General features: G+C 46.5%; 1 protein-coding gene across 12 annotated transcripts in view; it reads left to right on the top strand.

Annotated features, from left to right (window-relative positions):
- Window positions 1-21,000, top strand: part of LOC5668075 (insulin receptor substrate 1) — a 216,589-nt gene extending 195,589 nt beyond the window's left edge. For 5 of the 12 annotated variants that reach the window (XM_061659755.1, XM_061659756.1, XM_061659757.1 and 2 more), the window contains exons 8-12: window positions 5,944-7,164; window positions 9,018-9,399; window positions 9,563-9,686; window positions 10,621-10,778; window positions 10,848-21,000. In XM_061659755.1, the coding sequence (XP_061515739.1) occupies window positions 5,944-7,164; window positions 9,018-9,399; window positions 9,563-9,686; window positions 10,621-10,778; window positions 10,848-14,349 (5,387 nt within the window). In that variant the 3' untranslated portion in view covers window positions 14,350-21,000. Of the gene's footprint in view, window positions 1-5,943; window positions 7,165-9,017; window positions 9,400-9,562; window positions 9,687-10,497; window positions 10,779-10,847 lie in introns of all 12 variants that reach the window. The other 7 variants (XM_061659766.1, XM_061659762.1, XM_061659767.1 and 4 more) reach the window with 3 other exon arrangements.
- The last annotated feature ends 1,542 nt before the right edge of the window (window positions 21,001-22,542 follow it).

Below are 22,542 nucleotides of genomic sequence, written 5' to 3'. Positions count from 1 at the left end.
GAGGTCTATACAGTACCTAGTTCATGGAGATACTTTCTTTAAAGAAACAACTATTTTGTTCTGGTTCATTACCACGATCCGATTCATTCCTCGACATTGGTTTGTTTACATTGTTATGCGCATTTAATTAGACACGTATGTGGGAAAATATTTGTTCAAAAATCATCTTAACAAAACAGAATAAATGCAGTTATTTATGTCATTTTTTATATTTTTTGCGTTAGCAAAATGTTACCCATAAAATATACTCCAGTAGTTCTTCTTCTTCTTCTATTTGGCGTAACGTCCTACGCGAACATGCCAGCCTGAAACAAGGCTTTCGAGACTTAATTCATTACCACGTAGCCAGATAGTCAATCCTTGCTACGAGGGAACGGTCCATTCTGGGCTTGAACCCATGACGGGCATGTTATTGAGTCATTCGATTTGACGACTGTACCACGGGACCGCCTACACACCAGTAGCTATGTTTTTGAAATATAATACAATGTATTCTTACTAGAACAGTGAAGGTATCTTATGTGCTACCTTTATGAGTTATCTTTAAGCTTCCCCAAAAGCTTGTATAATCTTACCTTAGTAGAGCAGCTTCTGGGGCACTTAATTTCGGAATTTACATTGATTTCAGTTTCAGCAATAATCACTGCAAAATGAAGCAGTTTTTTTGTTTGTTTAATTTACAAAAGCCTCAATAAAGGAAATCCCTTCCTGGTACCTTTTCCCTGCACATCTGTTCCGGTAAGCTGCTCGATAGTAATTAGAAGAGCGGCAAACCTTTCCGAACCTGCTCGCGAACAATTATCAAAGCTAAAAAGACCCCCGTTTCCCACCGGGTAATCGACAAATTTCTTCCCTAAACTGTATACCACCGCCACCGCCGGAAAAGGGCCACCTGGTGGTTCCTGTGTACCGTGGGCAGCATGGAATGAAGTAATTTTCTTTTCCACTTGATCGCGAAGCCGATCCACATACATATCCACCACGATGCACCACCACAAATGCGAGGGACGAATATAATGAAAATTAATTAAACCTTTAAGCGAGCCGCAATCAGATGTTAGCTTAACACATATGCTGCTGCTGCTGGTGGCCTGGCCCCCGGATAGGGATGAGAGAAATGGGAGAAAGGAAAGCGCTTTTGTCTTATCTTTCGGGCTGTGCCCGGTTTCCATTATTTGTACCGGAGGTTTTGTAAGACGGCTGGGGCTTAAACGAATTAAGTTTGTGCTCGCGTGGCCGACTATCTTGCCGTTTTCTTTTTGGTGTGATGGTTGTTGCTGTTGTTGTTGTTGCACACAACCCATATGGTGCACACACACACACACACGTTGTGGTCATATTAAGGGGAGAGAAGTATAAAAGTAAATCTTGCTCCCCGTTCCCTTGGAACAGATGAACTGCATTTAACGATCGCGAAGAAAGGGTGCGAAGGAAATTACCCACGGAAAGGTGGACTGAATTCCAAGGTCCGTACCGGTTTCCTATATTGCTTCTGCCCATGGGTGGTACAATATGGTTTAATTATGTTGGATTTTTGTTTTGTTTCTGTGTATTTCTTTTCTTTCAAAACTGACCTGCAATTGCCTTTTTTAAGAAAAAAATAACAATTTGATATGAAAGAATTATGAATCATTTCATCCCCTTAAAAGTGTGTTAAGAATGAATTTGTAGAGCTTTTTGTGTTTGCCGGTTTTTCTTGTGGTTCAGCCGCAAACAGTGCCAAACTTAGGCCAACGTGTTCGCCAAGCTGCTCGTGACTTAATTATTAATTTCCTGCTGTAAACTATTTATGGTTTGCGAACGTGCATGGAGCGGTGCCCTATGGGTTGTGCCGGTTATTTTACCTTCACGATGAATTTTTAAACACAAACCGAGCTGAATGAATTTAATATGCTGCAAAAACACCTCCCCTTCGGCTCGGCTGCCTTTCGCGGGAATGGAGAAAAGAATGATTTATTGCCGGCAGCCGGCCACCACTGTGTGCAATCCGTGCATAAAACTGCCGTGCTTTGGAAGCAGCGTTCAGATTGAGATATCTAATGTGTACACTGCCTCTTCCTCTACTGTGCTCTCTCGGCGGAGATCCTTCGTGCGACTTCAACGAGCGTACAGGCGGGCAACGGGGAAACGCACAGCCACTGTGGCCTTGCCGTGGGCTACTGGAGTGCCATTAATTAATAAAAGGCTTGTTATTTTAAACCTATTCATTTATACGATTGTAAAAAAAAAGACACGGGGAATGAAAAGCTAAATAGCACATTAAAAAGAAAAAAAAAAGATAACGCAATGCAGGCAATGCAATATAATTTTGCACAGAGCTTTGCAGCAAGAGCCAAGCTAAGAGCATCAGTAAAGCCTCCTCGTGTTGTGGCACGCGTGTGTGCGGATTGGCGTACGCCAAGGCAAAGGGGCAGGAAGTATTTAAGCGGCTAAAGACGTAGTCAATTTCTTCTCGTTTTTTTCCATTCCTCTTATTTGTATGCCCCTCTCCTATAAAAGTATTTGATCTGACGTTTAGTAGGAGTCTCTTACCGTTTTCTTCGTAAATGGATGATTTTCTGATTTATTTTCCTTACACCAGCAGAGCCCCATTTACAGATACGGGCATTCATTGGCGAAATTGCAAGCAAGGGGCAGTTCCCGGTTTCGGTGTCCGTCTTTTAATCGTTTGCCTTCTGCAAGCTTTCGTTCCGCTTCGTTTCGTCCTGTGCGCTGCAGATTCACGCACGGAGAAGATTATTACTGTCCCCCCGTCCCCCCCCCCCCCCCACAACAAGCGCATATTAACCGCACACACTAACGCCTAAGTCGCCCTGTTTCCCTAAACCGAAAGCTGCCCAGAAGCGGTCTGCTTTCCCAAGGGGACTTTCTTTGGGAAAGAGTTGGATTATTTATTTGATACGTTTTGTTAATATTTTTCAAATATGTAATATGGAAGGGAAGAAGCAAGCTAACAATGTATATACTGTTGAAAACTCCTTCAGAAATTAATCATCTAGAAAAACGACTCTGATTTAATCAATAACTCCTACTTGTGGTTGGTTTCTTGCTCACTCGAAAATCAAAATTATAATTAAAACTCTGCAGATGAGCAGATTTAAATACGTAAAACCCTTCAATTCGAGCACGGTGAGCAAGAAAAGACAACTGTTTTTGGGGTTTATCGTTGTGGCAAAATAGAAACTAATGTAGAATGATCGGCATTGCTTGGCTCTAGACCTGATTAACCGTAACAATCTCAGGATGAAAGCAGCCGTTAAATAGAGAAAAATGTGACAAGTTCTTCTAACAAACTGGCACCCTTCGAGTAGACGGCATCATACTGGGAATGTATCAGCGTGTGTGTGTGTGTGTGTCTGTACATGTAGCTGTGGTGTGTAGCTGACACTGTGCGTGGTGGACTAATAATGTAGCCATCTAATTAATAATCTAAGACGCAAAGACGACGCGACCCCGTCGGCCGCATAAAGTACGCCGGGAAATGGATGTAATTAAATACTGTAGCCGACCGGCCGACTGGGGACCGCACACAGGTGAATAGGTTCCTTCAGCCAGCATGGAAAAGATCATCATCTCGCGTGTTGTGCTCATCCCCCCCAGCCATAATGTGGTGTCTTGCAACGAAAGCAAAACTAAACACCCACCCCCATGTGCTGCTGGTGTACACGCTGCAGACGCGCGCACACGGACACCTAATGTCGGACATATAATGCGGTCGGCTGAAATACGAACCTCATAAAGATTATTTATGAGCGGCACAGGGAGGACCTCTCGACACAATATCCACGGACCCGCGACTCGTTCTCGGGCGAGTTTGCGGAAGCCCACGCAAAGCACACACTCTCCTCCGGTCCATTAGAAGAACTCTAGCGAGGATGAGTAAGGAGGGAGAAGAGCCACTGCGGACGGAAGCGCGGAGTGCAGTGATGCAAGTAATGAAAACGAAAACGCAAAAAAACATAATCACAACCCTAGGCGCAACCATCGACCGGGTTATAGTTTGCGGAAGACGATACAGCAGCGCCCCCTGGGCGGCATATAGAATGGGAACGACACACGCTAAAACAAGAGCAAAACAAAAAGGAACAAAACCCCTCCTTCGTGTGTGTGCCCTTTTGCGCTAAAAGAGAGAGAGGTGTGTCTCGGGAAGCGAACCGCGAACGATAATCGTAAATTTCCACCTAGTAATCACTCCTGTTAACTAAACTAATTAGAGTAGAGATAATCAGAAATTCTAACCGTACCGAATCGAAGACGACGACCACGACGAGAGGATAGCGACGATGGCGACGAACCTATCCAGCACACAAACTCTCACGTGGCCTGTTGTGGTTCTCCTTTTACCACTACCGGACGGCGGAAAAAAGGGGATGTAAAGTGGACTTAGAAAGAACGTCCTCCTACGGGTGACACCTGATAGATAGGGCGGATAAGGATAACACTCTTCAATTCGGACGACTGCTCGCGCGCTCCACCGGAAGATCCAATCTGATCCAGCCCGTCGAAAGCTCATTAATCAAGTTGTTTCACTGACGTGCGTGTGTGGGGAGCAAAAAAGGCTTACACTACTTAGCTTACTCGCTTATAACATGCTGTCTCTCACTTTCTCTTACCTATCTGTGCTGTATAAAAGATGCTTACCCTTGGAGTGACGAATGAACACAGTCGCAGCTGCTGCTGCGATGATGATCATTGAAAATTATAACCCTATTTACCCGCTACAAAACCACAACCAACAGAGCTGGGCTCTCGTCAAGCTCTAACTACTAACCCTCGAAACCCCCAAACGGCGTGAATTAATCTCTTCCATGCTCGGATGTACTACCGCTTCTCTCTACTGATGTTTGTGTAGCACTAACGATTTCTTCCCCATTAACCCATCATCATTACGGTTTGCAAAACGCCATGAACCGAACGGAGAAACACGGACAGTGTTGCTGCCAGAACCGTTGTTCACATGTTTGACGACAGTGAGACGTTCTGCAGAAGAGATACTGGACACACTACTTAAACACTTATACGACTTTTGAGCCATAAAACTAATGGAAAATTATACTTTTACGAACAAATGAAATGACACATTCTCTCATTTTTTACTAATTTTTAAATTTAAATTAATAATAACTCTTTTATTAAGCAATTCTCAAAGCAAAAGTAAATGTTTAATGATAAAAGGTGCATATTAAGCGCATTTCTATTCGTGGTTTGCATACCTCCCGGCGTTTAGCTCAAGAAATGCAATGTGCTCAATTAGATTGATCTATGTTTAATTAACATTTTGTTCACGAATATCTCGTTACCAAACTAATACTACTCAATGATAGCAAATAAACATTAAATTGCATACCTACGGGCGCTTAGGAAAGCCCGTTTTGCTTGAATATATATATTTTTATTCAATATAAATTCTGAAATTTGTTGATTTACACATTTCTAAACATTCCTTTTAACATTGTTCTTTTATATTTTACGTTAGACTGTAAACTGACTGGTAAATGTAGTTGTATTTACTGTTTAAAACTGTTCAAAACGAATTTAACGATCGACTGCTAATTTTCTACTGTCAAGACGACACTAAAGACAAGCAACGTGTTTCGACCACACACAACACAACTTCACCACACTTCTACTAACGTGCGTGAAGCGTGAATTTTCCCCTTCCTTCTATGTGAATATTGCCCACCTTTGTATGTAACCACCTTGGGCCATCCTTCCAATACTAATCGCCCTGTTTATACCTATCAGCGACTTAGTGACGAATTGGAAAAAAACATATACACATGACCCTCCGTGTATACTTTGGACATTGGAGACACGCAGAGACACTCACAGAACACCTTGAACCGCAACAAAAGCTCGCTTTGCGCGCAGCAAACCCGTCTGAAAATTCCCGTGTGTACTATCTCTCTCTCTCTCTCTCCTTGTTTGTCTCTCTATCCGCAGTTACATCCGCATCCGCCACAGCCGGGGTGGTGTTCCATCAAAGAGCTTTATCATTGCCAAGCGCTCCCATGTTAGGCCATTCCCCTCATAGCAATACGCATCATTTGGGCGCACTCCATGCGCACTCCGGCGGTAGTGGTAGTAGCGTCCGGTCCTCCTCCCAGTGCAGCGTCGTTGCGGCCGTCGCTGCCGGTACGCAGGGTGGGCTGCTTCCTTCCGCCACCGGCGGTTCGCAGCACATTGTCACGCTCTCGACGTCGCTGTCGTCATCGTCCGCCTCGTGCGCCGGCACCGGGACGATCCAGCCGGTGCACCATCGTACCCGCTCACTGCCCCTGACCGAAGAGTCGGCCATTCGCCTGACGGCCGAACACTACCGGCAGGGTGGTGGCGGATGGTGGCAGCCCCACCATCACGCCCCTTCCTCACTCTCGCACTACAATCATCTGCAGCAGCCGCACTGTTCCTCCGCTGCCGGTGCATCGAACCACCGGAAATCATCGTCGGCGTACCTGCCCGCACCACCACCACCAGCCTTCGCGTCGATCGGGTGCAGTAGTGCGCAGTGTCCGATGCACGCCGGTGGTCCGAACGGGGGAGGCGGATGGTCACCGCCCGTGTCGGATGTGCTCTGCACGTCGCCGCCCCATCGCCACCAGTACGAGCTGTCGCCGGAAGGACCGCAGCCGTTCGCAAGCCTCGTCCCGTCGCGCAGCTCGATGGAGAGCATTATCGAGGATCAGCGCTACCTGCCGATGGATCTGAAGAAGCCGGCGGGCGAGGAGACGCCGGAACCACCGCTACCACCTGCGCTGCCGGCGGGCAGTCAGCTGACGCTGATCAGCCGGCTGCTGCGCAGCAGCAATCTGCAGCAGCATGCGTCCACCTCCTCGGCTGGGTCTGGGTCCGGGTCCGCCTCCTCCCCAGGCACCACGTTGTCCGCTGGCAAGATCGGTCTGCTAGGGCTGAAGATGGCGATGATGGCGGAGGGCCGCGGGTCCGCCTCCTCGAACGGTGGCTGCTGTAGTTGTAGTAGTCCCTCGCAGTCGCAGTGCAGTATCGGTAGCAATTGCCTTCAGGCCATTAGTAGCAATTCCACCACCAATACCACCACCATCACCACCACCACCTCTAGTTCCCATAAGAGCACGAACGGTTCCTCGCCGGCGGCGCTGCGCCGCCTGAGCGCTGGCCGCACTGCCAGCGGTACGATCAGCAGGAGTATGTATTTTGTTTCACACCACATGATTTTGCCTCTTGCGTTTCCTTCCTTTTTTTTGTTTTTTTTTTTAAATTTATTCTTTCTGTCTAATTTCTCTCTTTGTCGGTATACCTTTTACCTGTTTTTAGTTTCTTCTTTTCTTTTGCATTTTGATGTCTTTATTTAATGATTCTGTTATGTTTTCAATTCTATTCTCTTGTTTTCATTCATTTTTGTTTCTTTTTAAATATTATTATTGAATGCCAAACACTTTTTTTTCGTACACCAAACACACAATTATAGGTAGTTTTGAGTGCTTTGATTTTGTTATTAGCATTTTGTTCTGTTTGTTTAAAATGTCTTTTTGATCTGTTTGTGTTAGAAAAAAAAACATTTGGTTATTTTTGTTACTTGTTTGTATTTTTAGACCACATTTTTTTTTATTTTTGATTGTTTTCCTTAAAACTATTTGTTTTTCATCTTTTTTTCTTATTTTTGACTCATCAAATTGTCCTTTTTAGGACTTTCTGTGAGGTTTTCACAGACTTTCTTGACTCTGTTGTACTCTTTATTATGATACAGTCGCTCTCTAATGTCACACAGAATCGAGAAAGTCTGGCAACTGTCTAAGTTAATGAAACAAATCATTCTTACATTCTTGTTACAATGTAACTTAACTTAAAAAAAAAACAAATTACAAATTCTCATCACCATTGGATTATGACGACTCTCCAAACCCGCTGTCGCGCTGTGTGTAATACGCTTGTAATCGGATTACACAGCCACACAGCCGTCGTCCTGCCCCTTTCCGTGTGGAGGGAATTAAACTCATCTTTCTGTGATAATCGATTTGGCACATTTCGTGGAACAAAATCCAATTTGAGCGACTAAACCATGTGGCGCATGCCTGGTACCACCACCAATCCTACTTTAAACGTCACATACCGGTTGCGCTCAGCGACGCCGTAAGCTTATCGTAATCGAATTAAGCGCTGGATCCCCAGATCCGGACGGACGGACGGACGGAAAGGGATCAGCATTGCATTACACACCTCGATACACACGCATACACATTGCGCTTAGAAGTGCAGGGGAAATAGTGGGAGAAAACACAACACATTTGCTTGCTCGGAATTGCTTATTTATTGGTCATAGTTGCGCACAAAATCATGAATCAACTCACCCATCCACATCATTCTTATCGGCATTAGGACAGTGTACTTCATTGGCTTTTATTTTGGCTCATTATCCTTAAAAAAGAGTGTTTAATATCCCATACACAAAAAATCCATCACAAAATCCTGGCGGCCTAAAGCTGTGTGTGATAAGTTTGTTTTTGAGTTGTTTTTGAGCTGTAGAGGGCCACCAAGCCCACGCCAATTGCACGTAAAACTGCCTGCGCACCATCACCACCACCCGAGAAAAATACCCTCTCTCCTTTCCACTACCCTTTTTTTTCGATCTTTCTGTATGCTCCCGTTTGTTGTGTTTTGCATGTCAAAAATAAACAGTGCTCTCAGCTGCATCTCTCCCTGCGAATGCGAAACCTCCATTATCCATATTGTGCATATTACTTAAGTGTACTCTGTAAGAAGATTCTATATTGGTTTACTTACATCGCAAAATCAACCGCGTCGTAGCAGGCGACGAACCCTCTTTTCCACTTTTGGCTTTTTTCCTCTCTAAAAAAAAAAACAAAATTTAAATTCCTCCCTTCTATGCTACCCTGATTGATTTTGTTGTGAACTCACTCACTCCAAATCACAACCAGGACAACACTGGTATCGCCCAACCCGTACACTAATCGCTCTCTTTCTCTCTTTTCCATCGTTGCACCCTCTCTCTCTCTCTCTTCAAACCCCTCCACCCGCAGGTGTTGCCATTGCGCGCGAACGCTGCGACAGTCTTCCATCGCGAAATCGAACGACTAGCGAAACGATGCCACACCAGCAACAGCAGCAACAACAACACCTCCTAAACCAGCAGCAACAACAGCAGCACCACCATCAGCTGATGCTGAACAGTGGCAGCATGCCACCGCCTCGCATGATTCCGAGCAGCAACCGGCCACACTCGGTGCACATCAGCCACAGCCACAGCCCGCCGGTCAACTCGTCCCCGCTCAGCCCGCCGCCGCCGGCCACCTACTCGACCGGTTCGGACGGTTCGTCGCTTAGCATCGACGAGTCGACGGACAGCTTCATCACCGGCTCGCTGACGCCCGATGAAGGCCAGGGCTATCCTAAGGTCATTAAGTGAGTGCGCTACAACGAAACGACCAATTTGCACAGATGGGCGAATCAAAGTGTGTTGTGTGATGTCGTTCGTTGCTTTCTTCGAATTTGAGCCCCTTTTTATTCTCCATTTGACCCCTCCCTCTTTTCTCTGTCCACCCTTTGTTACGTTCGCTCTTTGCAGTCAACTCAACTCGGGCTGCTCGATACCGGAGGAAAACTCGGAAGAGTTCATCAAGGACTACGGCCACATCGATCTGAGCGCAGCAGGCTGCGGCATCTCCCAGCACGATGACTTCGCAGTGCCGGTAAGTGTTGTGCGTTTTTCGACAGTTTTAGGGAAGATCGTGCGTAGGCATTGAACGCGCGCATTTCCGGTCAGTCCCCATCCGATCCTTCCCCGTCTCGTGTGTAATCGCTAACCCCGTTCATCAACCACAGCCAGCAGGGTGTAGTGATGGGAAAAACGAAGATTTCGTCGGAATCGATTCCGACTAGCTCCGAAGTTTTCTGGAATCGATTCCAGATAGTAGGTGCAGAATCAGTTTCCGGAATTGGTTCCAGAATTGGTTTCGGAATAGGCTTCGGAATTAGTTCCGGAATCGGCTCCGGAATTGGTTGTGGAATTGGTTCCGGAATTGGTTTCGGAATCGGCTTCGGAATTGGTTCCGAAATCGGCTCCGGGATTGGTTCCGGAATCGGCTCCGGAATTGGTTCCGGAATTGGTTCCGGAATCGGTTCCGGAATCGGCTCCGGAATCGGCTCCGGAGTCAATTCCGAAATCGGCTCCGGAATCGGAATCGGTTCCAGCATCGGAATCGACTCCAAAATCGATTCTGAACCCGGAATCGAGTAGGTCCAATTCCGAGCTCCCACCACTACAACACTGCCTGCTGTGAACATTCCAAATTAAATTCAAAATTGACACACTCAAAATTGAAACCGTGTTCCTAATTGGCTTCTTCTCTCTTTTTGGCTCTCTCCTTTTCATTCCTGACCCCCATTTCTTCCCCTCCAAACCCTTCCGTTTGTTTTTGCTCTGTCCTGTCCCGTGGAATGCTTCTTTTCCACAAACAATACCCCCAAAACTGTCCTTGTGAACCCGATAACGGCCAGCAGACGCATCACACTGCTGCACCTACCAGCAACGCCACGCCCATCCTCGCCGGCAGTAGTAGTAGTAGCGCAGTAGGCAGAGTTGGCCACCCGCATCATAATTCCCTCTCGCTTCCCATATCGCAGGCGGCGCGGCGCGGCGGCAGCCCAGCGCCCCCGTCGACGGTCGGTTCGGTCGAGGGCAGCGCGTACATGGAGATGTGCAGCCCGAGCGGCAGCTCGCCCGGCGACCCGTCCGGCAGCTGCTACATGGCCATGTCCCCGGTGGCGGACTTTTCCCGCGGGTAAGCAAAGCAAAACGCTCCACTTCAGAAGGGTGAACACCTTCTCTAATTTTGTTTCTTTTCTTGCAGGCTCTGCTCCAGCTCGAGTGCACACAGCCGTGCGTCTAGTCTGGCGGAGGACATCGTGGACGGGTACGTGCCGATGAGTATGCCCCGCACGGCAGCGGCAGCACCAGCCGCACCACCCACGGAAGAGTACATGCTGATGGACCCGACGCTTAACGGTGGTGGCACCAGCAGCCGGCTCTCGAACGCAACGGCCGCCAGCAACAACGCAGGCAGCAGCATCATCGGTGGCGGTGGCATGTCGTCGGCCGCTTCGAGCTGCAGCATCACGTCCGGCACCCCGTCGGCCGATTTGCGCCTGTCGCTCGAGAAAGTGCCGGCGTACATTGGGCAGAGCGACGAGCACGAGGTGAACGATCGCCCGTTCCGGACGTACTCGGTCGGCAGCCGGCCGGAGCTGATCAAGCGCAAGCTGCGCGTGGAGATGCTCAGCTCGGGCGAAAGCTCGGTGGGCGGATCGTCGGCCGGCGGGTCGGCCAGCTCGCGGCAGCGCGCATTTTCCGTCGGTTCGCGCGCCAAGGTGCCCCGCTGTTCGGACGTGTACAAGGGATACTCGGCGGCGCCCGTCATTGTGTCGTTTGCGTCGACCAGCTCGCAGGGCAGCATGCTGGAGAGCAGCAACAACAATAGCTCGAGCAGTACGAGCAGCATTTCGCACGCGGGCAGCTACGGTGCCTCGATCGGGGACACGCTGCCGATGGATGAGCTGGCCGGTGGTGGTAGCGCTGGGGGTAGCAGTATGGGCCGGAAGTCGGGCAGTGGATCGCTGCTGCCGGACGGGGCCGGTGGCGGCAAGCCACCCTCGCACGGCGGTTCCCACGGGCGGATGAGCGATCTGATGGAGATTGATTATTCGTCGCCACGGCAGCAGCCGGCGCGACCGTCGACGAGGAGCAGCGAACCGTCGGGCATGGAGGACTATCTCGACATGTCCGGCAACAACAACGAGGAGGAGCAGCGAGCAAGGGGCCAGGGGGCGACGTCCTCGGGCTACGTCGAGATGCGCCCCGGTCGGCTCAACTCCCAGTCGGAGGAGAACGATTACCTGAACATGACACCGGGCGGCGGTGGGCGCGACGAGCCCGACTGCTGTCCGGCTGCCGCCAGCATTGCGACCAGCTCCCCCATCCAGATCCAGCACCACGCGAAACAGCCGGCCGACGGTGCGGGCAGTGCGCACAGCAGCAGCAGCAACAACAACAACAACAACTACCTCGAAATGTACCCCCGGGCGGCGGTGGCGCAGAAGGAGCAGAAGCGAACTGCCAGCGCCGCGTCGACCACCACCACTGCTACGAAAGTACCTTCGGAAGATTACCTGAACATGGCGCCGCTAATGATCAGCTCGCTGGGCGAGGCGAGCGGCAGCGAGGAGGAGAAGATGCACGGACCGGACGAGGAGCCGCTGCTCGAGTCGTCCAGCGCACCGCCGGACGGCTACATGGAGATGTCCTGGAACCATCACGGCCCGGTGACGGCGGCCGGGCCCGTCTCTTCCTCCGCCTCCTCCTCTGCCACCTCGTCCGCCCGTACCGTGCCAACGAACGGGGGAGACGACTACATGAACATGTCGTGTGGCAGCGGCTCCCAGTCGGAGGACGCATCGCGCACGTACTCCGCACCGATCACCATCCAACCGGGTGCGGGCAAATGCCGGCTCGATCTGAGCGGCGAATCGAAGGTGGAGGCGGGCGCCAACATCCCCAACTATCTGCCGCTGGGGCAGCATCCGGATGCGCGCAAATCGGTCCACCATCCGCACCACCAGTCCGCGATGATTGTGGCACTGCAGCAGCATCTGCCGCTGGCGGCACAGGCACCGATCCAAACGACGACGGGACAGCAGAGCGGCTCGATCGGCTTCAGCCCGTCGAAGCCGGCGGAAACCACTCCCGAGCGGGCGCGGTGTGACTCGCGCGACAGTGGCATCGTGACACCTTCCGGCAGCCAGCCCACCATCTTCCCGTTCAGCCCGGCGAGCCCCACGAAACCGTTCGCGCCGGCCCAGGACGAACCGATGGGCGGCGAGTCGCTGGACGATTTGAGCCAAAACTATGCCGAACTGAGTCTGGGCCGGCAGCAGCAGCAGCAGCTTCAGCAGGCGCAAACAGAACTCTCGCCCGCCATTCGCAAGCTTTCCACCGGGAGCAATCGGGGCTCGGGATCGTTCAGCAAGCTGCAGCTAGTGGCAAACCAGCCCGACTACGTCAACTACTGCCCGGCGACACCGCCGATCAGCGGCGATGTGGCGCCACCGGCGAGCATCATGCCGCTGAACGTGTTGCCGTCGGCACAGAGTCGAACCCGCAGCAGCATCGACGATGATGGAGCGGGCGATTATGCGCTCATGAACCCGGCCAGCTCGCGCAAACTCTCCACCACGTCGATGGGCTCGATGGGAGGCGCAAGTCTATCACCGGCCGGTGTCGTCCCGCCGGGCTCGAGCGCAGTGGGAAGCATCACTCCACCGGTGCTGGTTGCCCGCAAATCCACGCTGCTCCTGTCCAGCCCACAGATGGGCTTCAAACCGATCGCTTCGTCGCAGGACGCGGAACTGCTGCTGCAAAGCAAGGCGGTACCACACGCTACCGCCAACTCGCCGAAAGCGCTCAACCTTGGCCGACGGACGGGTGAACCAGCGTTTAGCTTCACCGAGCAGCAGCATCAGCAGCAGCAGATGGCCCCGCTGCAGCGCAGCATCTCTACCGGGACGCGCCCGAACAGCGTCAACAGTGAGCTGATCGGCCGGCCAATCGGTACACCGGCCGGCCCGTCCACCCCCGGTGCGGCGTCCCACAGCAGCACCACCGCTGCCGGCAGCACGCGGCCCAGCTCGGCCAACAGCGAGCGGCTGCCCGTCATATCAGCTACCTCATCGTCCGCCTCGTCCACGTCGACGCTGTGCGAAAGCAAAAACCAAAGCCCGTCCGCCTCGAGCACGGCGCTCGCCATGGTGGTGGGCAGCAGTACCACCACCAGCCCCCCGAGTGTGCCCGGTTCGCGTCCGGATTCGGTCAGCTCGATAACCGATCCGCACATTGTCTCCCGCCCACCGTCCGTCAGCTCGGAGCGTGAGCTGCACTACGCTAGTCTCGATCTGCCACCGTGCAGCAGCAGCAGCAGTGGTAAGCAAACGGTCGCTGCCTCACCGTTTGCACCCGGCACGATGATGCTGCTGGCGGCGGCGGCCGCTGCGACAACGCCCGCAGCGACCAGCAGTGCCGCCGCACCGGTTACCAAGATGGACGTCGACGAACCACTGCCCGGGTCGAACGAAGCGCGCACCTCGATCGACTCTTCCAGCCCTAGTCCGACGACGGCGGCCGGTCTGCAGCAGCAGCAGCAACCGGTGCGCTGTGCCGCCTTCACCTACGCGCAGATCGACTTTGTGCGATCGCAGGCGCAAAGCCAACAGGGACAGACCGGGACGGGACCGGCCGGTGCCAGTGGCCAGAGCACCACCACCACCACCACCAGCACACCACCACAGTCGTCACAAGCGTAGTAGTTAACCGCGTACAGTGTCCACGACTGGGTGTAATTTTCGCATTGAAATTTACGTTTTCGTTTGTTTTTGTGTGGTTTAGCGTTTTCGTTTTCCTTTTAGTTTCTAGCATTGTTATTTTCTACGTAGAAAAGTGTGTGCGTGTGTGTGTGTCCGTGAAAGAGGAGGCAGCAGGGGGGATTTGCTTTCTAAACTTTGAGTCTCTTGAGTAACACCAATATTTGTTGCAGCGCAAAACAAAAAATGCAAAACGCGAAACTCTTCTTCCACTCCCGGTCCCGGTAGCTGGTATGGTACCTCACACTTGAAGTGCTGTGGAGCAATTGTAAAGTAGCAACGTGTACAGAACGATTATTGTAAGAGAAAACGGGAAAGTAAGAAAGATGCAAAAAAGCATAGAAAAATGAAGAAGAAGAAACGCAAATAAAAACCTCACTTCTGTTTGCAAAGAAAAATTGAAACTACAACAAAAAGACGGACAAGACCATGGGAATGAAAAATGAACCGAAAACTGCCAATACAATTACACTAAGCGCGCGAAAAAATAAAACGGAGGAAAAAAAGAATGTAAAAGAAAGGGCAATTTTTTGCAAATTGTGAAAAAGAAAATGAAGCCCAATCTATTTATATACAGACACAACAAAACAGAAACGGGAAGAGGAAAGAAAAAGAAAGAAAAACAAGCGTGCAAACCTCACTCATATATACATACAGCAACACAGCAGCGAACAAGAGCAAACAAGATGAACCGAAGAACCGCGAGCGCCCTCTAGGTAGCATATTAGTCTAGTCTAGGCCAAAAACCACACCTATACACCCGGACCCCACACACGCACAGTGCGTCCCCGGCTGCTTCTCCTTCCCTGGCACTATAAATGCACTGAAAAAAAGACAGCAATACACCAGAACCTCAAACCAACTGCAACTAGAACAACACAGCAACAAACAGCGGACTTATGAAGGCGTTAGGAAGCGAAGAGAGATACATAATACTTCCAGAGAGAGAGAAGATTAGAGAGGGATAGAAAAGATAAGAGAGAGAGAAAGAGAGAGGGAGAGAGAGATAGAAAGAGAGAGAGAGTGAGAAAGAGAGAGAAAGGATTACGTCTTACGACTTTAGTATGATTTTACAGTTGCGCAGGATTAACAACAGTTAACTTTAGATCACAAAACAGTAGAGAGGATCACATACATGATCGACATGATGAGGGAAGTGTTGAACCGTTACTGCCTATTACTATTACTACGAAGCGACAGCTTGTGGGCGCGAATGCTGCAAACAAACTAATAATACTACTCAACCAGTGCGAAAGTGGTGTTCGACAAGCCTGATGCTGCTGGTACTGCTGCTGCAGGGGCGTCGCACTCGCTATATCAACTCGCTCTTTCTCTCACACACACACTCTCTGTATCACTTGTTACCATTGGAGGCCTCTTCTTTTTGTTGTATGTATAATATATAAACAAAAAAGGAGCGAGAGTAGAAACCCCGTTTACTTAGGCTGGAATGGCTTTTGTAGAAGTCACTTGGCTTGGTGTGTGGACGTTTTTGGGATGCATTTTTTTTTCTATTGTTTTTTCTTTATATATATATGTGTGTGTGTGTGTGTGTGTGTGTGTGTGTGTGTTTGGGTGGATTTGTTCCGGTAATTGCTACAGCCATACAGGATGTGCCGTGAAGGAGGAGGAGGATGAGGGTGTGAAGAGGTGCGCCGCAAACAAAAGCTGCAAATTGCAGAAATTACTAGTAAAGAAGAAGGAGAGAGAAGCAAATTGCATAAAGAGAAAAGGAGAGAGGAGCAAAACATATGTATAAGCCATATAAGTGTAAGTGGGAAGAAACGGTAAGAAATAAGATAAGAAAATGGAAGAGAAAAGCAAAGCGTGTAAAAACCTAAACTAGAGAAGGTAATATATAAATTAAAAAAAACACCCACACACAAACAATAAAATGGAAGATTTATTCCAAACGTGGTAGAAACATTTTGCTAGAAAAAGGTATAAAAAAGAAGAAAAAAAAAGAACACACACACCTTCACATCCACTCATTGCATTGTGTTCGTTTTTGAAGCTGAAGTATGTAGAAAATTGGTAAAAAAAGGAACCACCCCCTCCTAGAACTGAAAAAAAACAGAAGCTAAACAAACAGAAGAAATACATATGTACAGAAGAAATGCATACATATACAGAATTACTTATTAAAGCAGAAAACTCTACATTAAAGTTAGAAACAATAAGCAGCAGAAAGGGGGTAACAGAGAAGAACACACAGAACCGAGAACAGAGTAGTAAATAAGTCGTGTAAACTGTAAGGTATAGTGGGAATAAGGATGAGATGTAGAATAGAGTAAAAGAAAAAAAAAGAGAAAAACCCCGGTAAGTGTTTAAGAGAACAAGAAGAAGTAAAAAAGAAAGAAACAGACACACACACACATACATTTAAAAAGTCCCTTTAAGGTTAGACGGTTAAGGAGAGAAGAAATGTACGACAAACCGCGGTGTAGTAATAGTAAATAAGCCAAAATAAGCTTTACTTGAACGTTATTTTCCTACTTAGTTTTTATGGTGTGTATATATATACACACATCTACATATAAATGAAAGCAGAAAATAGAAAAAAAGGAAAGGAAAAAAACACAAACACAAACACAGATAAGTTACAAACCGATTGTTGGTTTTCCGTTCGTTCCTCTTATAATCTTATATACATGTATGGTATAAATAAAATTTATGTACAATATATATATATCACGTCACACAGCATATAAGTGCATACATAAATATATATATTTTTTACAAACAATTAAAACAAAAATCGCTAGAAAGAATGTATAAGTAAAGCAGCAAAAAAAAGAAGAATGGAAGTGAAACAGAAAAAAACAGCTGAAAACAGGCAAAACTCTAACGCTCTCGCAAATGAAACCAGTAGACAGAAAAAAATGGAAAAAGATATGGTAGGATAGTTAAAAAAAAAAACAAAAAAAGGAAGAGAAAAGAAAAAAAAGCAAAAAAAAAAACAGAGTACTGTTTATGTGTTCTTATTGTTTTCTAATACATTTTGTGCTGATCTTTTCCCTTCCCTTCCCATCTTTCCTTTCTTCGGTTTTGTTCCGTTGCTGCTAGGGGCAGTACTGGCAGAAGAAGAAGGCTTAGAAAGCGGTGAAAAGTGGAGAGAGACTTTCTTTAGCAAAGATTGAACAGTTTTTCCCTCGTATAACAAATCCTTCTACCAACCAATTGGGCACTAACGCTACTAATTGAGGAAGAAACTTGGTTACCTGAACTAATCGGAATTCAGATCAACGAAGCAAAGTAGGCGCACATTGCTAATAGAAAGAAAACGAAGCAGTAAAAGAATGAAGAAACAAAGAAATAAGGGTAGAATAGAGAGAAAGAGAGAGACAGAGATTATTTTCATTTTCACCTTGAACTTGCAGGAAAAACGCGTCGAAAGAAAAAAAAACCATAAGGCAACGTGTGTAGTGCATTTTAGACCAAAATTAGAGCAGAAACACGGACGAGAGAAGTAGAAAAGTAGAAAAACCTGAAAGGATAAAAAAAACAGAAGGAGAAGGAGAAAAAGCAAAACATCGATAATAATAAAGAAACTTCTAAGAAAATGACACAAAAAAAAGAAGGGAAAACGATTATTAGCAAATGAGAAAGAAACCAAAAAAAAAAATAACAATGGAAAACGGAAACAAGAAAAAAGAAGGAAAAGGCACACAAATCGGGGAGGAAAAGGAAAGCGCAAACTGCTAAGCGAAAAACACAAAAAAAAATAAACAGCTTTAAAAGTGCTTTTTTTTTAAACAAAACGAACACAGTACATTCGAAAAGAAATAGGTATGAAAGGAAGATTCGTTTTTAAGATCCGGTTTAAGAACAGCAAAATGGGAAAATTTGTTTGAAAGTGAAATGAAGAAGAAGAAAAAACATAAGGAGAAAACAAGCTAGTGTAAATCTATAAACTCTATTGCTATACTACTACTGTACTATCTACTATCTCACTATTTAACTACTACACTTAAAACGAAGAGAAGAAAAACAAAGTTAATAACTACCTACTAATACTACTACTGCGCTACACTCTTTATATCCAGTTTGTCTACCTACTCTATTATGATATTTCAGTTTGATTAGTTGTTTTTTTTTGTTCTATTACTTTCTTGTTTTTTTTTCTACTTTTTTGCATACTCTTTTCGTTTTTCTATTGTTTATAATATCTTAATAATTACGTTCTTTGTTTTAATCTTTCTTACTTACTTGTTTTGTGTTATGTTTTAACATACTTTCTATTTTTAATAATAATTTCAATGCATTGTTTTCCTCTCTTCCTCTCTGTGACATACTGGTCATTGCTAACAAAATGTAGCTTTTCTCGCTTCCTCGCCCGCGGATTTTGTTTCCTGTTTGAAGAAAGATGTGAAAGAGAAAGGTAAACAAAGTAAACTCAACAGTACTCGCAAAAGTGGATGAAAAATGATCATGTGTCTGTGTGTTTATATTCATAGCACACTTGGACCTACTTTTATTTGCTCATTTAATTACTTACAATGAAGAGATGGAGGAAAAGTATGTTGTTCTACTTACTTTATCCAATTTTCCCTTATGGATTTCGCATTCAATTGCTTTCAAGTGGCAATGCTAGAAATCCCATTTGATAAACAATTTTTTATTCACATTTTTGTTTTAAATAAAAACACTCACATTGAAGAAGGGGGAAAAATGGTATTTTTAAGCGTAAATTATCCTTACCCTTCGGATTCCAATGTAATGACCATCACTGCAAAACCAAACGAGGTAGCAACGGGTAGCAGAAGCAGCAGCAGCAGCAGCAACAGGTTCCCATTTCCTTCCAGTATCTTGTAGAGAGAAGAAGAAACATGTAAATGACACTGCCTCGTAAACAGCAAGGACTTGTAGTAAAAACGAAACAAAAAAATACATAATAAAACAAAAACAAACAAAAATACCAACATTGCCGAATGTTGTCAGCAAATTGCGTTAGGGGGTTGGAGAAAACTCTCCCCGAAGCGAGAGACAGACAGGCATCACGCACGGAACCGATGATCCAAAACATCGATAAAGTAATTCAAAGCATAAGAGAAAATTTATAATAAAACAAAAAGAAAAGTAGGAAAAAGAGAGATAAATAAGAGAGAAAGAGAAAGCGATGGAAACACAAACGTGCTATTAGTTTGATCTTTGAAAAAAGCCTATTGTCCTCTAACCCGCGTGTGTTACCAGCCGTTTCTTTTCCGTTTTTGGAAGCTCCTGAAAGCTCCCCTATGTTCCTTTCGTGTTTAAGAAAGAGTTAGAACAATTAACTTAACGAAAACGACGCTTTGTTTCGATTTCTCTTCTGTAACCCTTCCATCCCTTGAGGCAAACCCTGCCTACTGGGATGTGAGAGTGCAGCGGCAGTGTGTACGGTTTTTTGCGGTGTGTGTGTGTGTATGTTGTGTGTGTTTGGCAAATAAGTCTTCTTACGGTGAGAGTATGATGGGCGCCTCGAATAAGGAAAAGAAATGCTTTCTAGCCTTAAAACCACTACAGAAACAACAACAACCAAATGAAACATCAAAAACGGCAACAGAAGTAGTTGTATTCATCAAAACCAACCATGTCATTTTACACGCGCGACGCATGCTGCTAAACATTAAATTGCACACTTGTAAGAAAAGAAAATCAGAAAACAAAGCGAAAAGCGGTTGATTAGAACGAAGCAAAAGCAAAGAGGCAAAGCAAAACAAAAAAAAAAGAAATCATAAATTTAATATAAAATGCAAAACTTTAATGCAATCATGTAAAAAAAACAACATAAAACCCCCTTAAACAAAACACTACTCAAATGCACATAGAGCGCGAATCGGAAATGCTAAAACAAAGTTTGAAGAAAAAAAGAGAAATAAGGAAAAAAACTAAACTAAACTAAAAACAATGCTAGATAAATAGAGTAACACAAGGAGGAAGAGCGGAGTGTAAACGCTCGAGAAGAAGAAAAACAAAAAGAAAAATACAAAAAAAAAAAACAAAGTTTAAACAAGAATCAACAAGAGCAAACCAACATCGCAAAAGAAATGGAAACAAAAATGGAATCAAATTCCCCTCAGACGTTTAGATGCTGCGCGCCGGCACAGGACGCAAGAAGAAAAGATAAAAGGAAGAAAAAAAAACCAAACAGCAACAGCAACAGCAACAACAACTACAACTAACATGTGAGAGAACAAGAGAATTAAACCGGAAACACTGTGTTCAATTTACGATTCTGAATTCATACATTGATATTGATCAGCTTTACTTTTTATTGTAGCGTTTAAGTATGTAGCGAACATGTGCGATGGGGGGGGGGAGGGGGGAGGGGGTGGTATAGATAACGTAGAAACACGCCACAAGCGAAGAAAGAGAGACACGAGAGAGCGAAAAAGAGAGGAAAGCATAAAGAGGATAACAGTAAAGCCCCTCTCCAGCTCCCTTTGCGCTCGATTTTCCGCAAGAAAAGGTGGAAAAGGCCAGGGCCAGAAATATTATATATATATAGAATAAAGGTAAAAGAAAATTATAAGTGAAATGAAACCTAAACATAATTGTAAGCTAAAGTGGAAAAGAGAGAATAAAGAAAAGAATTACAATAAACACATGAACACATACACAGAGAGTGTAAAACAATAATTAAATGAAAACCTGTGTAATTGATAATATATAAAACATAAAACAAAATAATGGAGTTTAAATGGAGAACGAAAAACAAAAACACCGAAACATAGAAGGTAAAAAAGAGAAAAGGCGTCATCCATCCATTCTCCGCTCGTCGTCTTTCCTCTCGTAGGATGTGATAAGCGCTCAATAAGAAAGCTATCGATCTTCTCACACTAGCGAGAGCGAGACATGGTGAGAGAGTGTGGATCGATAGAGCTACCTCCTGATTTGGATGATCTCCTGTTACGATGCCTGGTATTCTGGTCCGCGCTAGTAGCGTTTCGATTGGTCGCAGCATCCCTCAAAGGTAGCGGAAAGAGAGAGATACACTCTCCTCGTCCTTTTTCCTCTCGTATGATAAGAGCATGTGACAAGCGCCCTATAAGAGAGAGGAGCGTTAGATCTTCTCATACTAGCGTGAGCGAGACATGGTGAGAGAGTGGATCGATAGAGCTACCTCCTGATTTGGATGATCTCCTGTTACGATGCCTGGTATTTTGGTCCGCGCTAGTAGCGTTTCGATTGGTCGCAGCATCCCTCAAAGGTAGCGGAAGGAGAGAGAGAAAGGATACACACTCTCTTTGTCGTCTTTCCTCTCATATGATAAGAGCATGTGATAAGAGAAAGGAGCGTTAGATCTTCTCACACTAGCGAGAGCGAGACATAGTGAGAGAGTGGATCGATAGAGCTACCTCCTGATTTGGATGATCTCCTGTTACGACGCCTGGTATTTTGGTCCGCGCTAGTAGCGTTTCGATTGGTCGCAGCATCCCTCAAAGGTAGCGGAAAGAGTGAGAGAAAGGATACTCACTCTCTTCGTCATCTTTCCTCTCGTATGATAAGAGCATGTGATAAGAGAAAGGAGCGTTAGATCTTCTCATACTAGCGTGAGCGAGACATGGTGAGAGAGTGGATCGATAGAGCTACCTCCTGATTTGGATGATCTCCTGTTACGACGCCTGGTATTTTGGTCCGCGCTAGTAGCGTTTCGATTGGTCGCAGCATCCCTCAAAGGTAGCGGAAGGAGCGAGAGAAAGGATACACACTCTCTTTGTCGTCTTTCCTCTCATATGATAAGAGCATGTGATAAGCGCCTAATAAGAGAGAGGAGCGTTAGATCTTCTCATACTAGCGTGAGCGAGACATGGTGAGAGAGTGGATCGATAGAGCTACCTCCTGATTTGGATGATCTCCTGTTACGACGCCTGGTATTTTGGTCCGCGCTAGTAGCGTTTCGATTGGTCGCAGCATCCCTCAAAGGTAGCGGAAGGAGCGAGAGAAAGGATACACACTCTCTTTGTCGTCTTTCCTCTCATATGATAAGAGCATGTGATAAGAGAAAGGAGCGTTAGATCTTCTCACACTAGCACACACACTCTCTTTGTCGTCTTTCCTCTCATATGACAAGAGCATGTGATAAGCGCCTAATAAGAGAGAGGAGCGTTAGATCTTCTCTCATTAGCGAGAGCGAGACATAGTGAGAGAGTGTGG

This window comes from Anopheles gambiae, chromosome 3 (assembly GCF_943734735.2).
Source record: "Anopheles gambiae chromosome 3, idAnoGambNW_F1_1, whole genome shotgun sequence".
In the NCBI taxonomy this organism is placed as follows: Eukaryota; Metazoa; Arthropoda; class Insecta; order Diptera; family Culicidae; genus Anopheles; species Anopheles gambiae.
The sequence above is the reverse complement of the archived record's forward strand: the minus strand, read 5'-3'. Positions and strand labels throughout refer to the sequence as shown.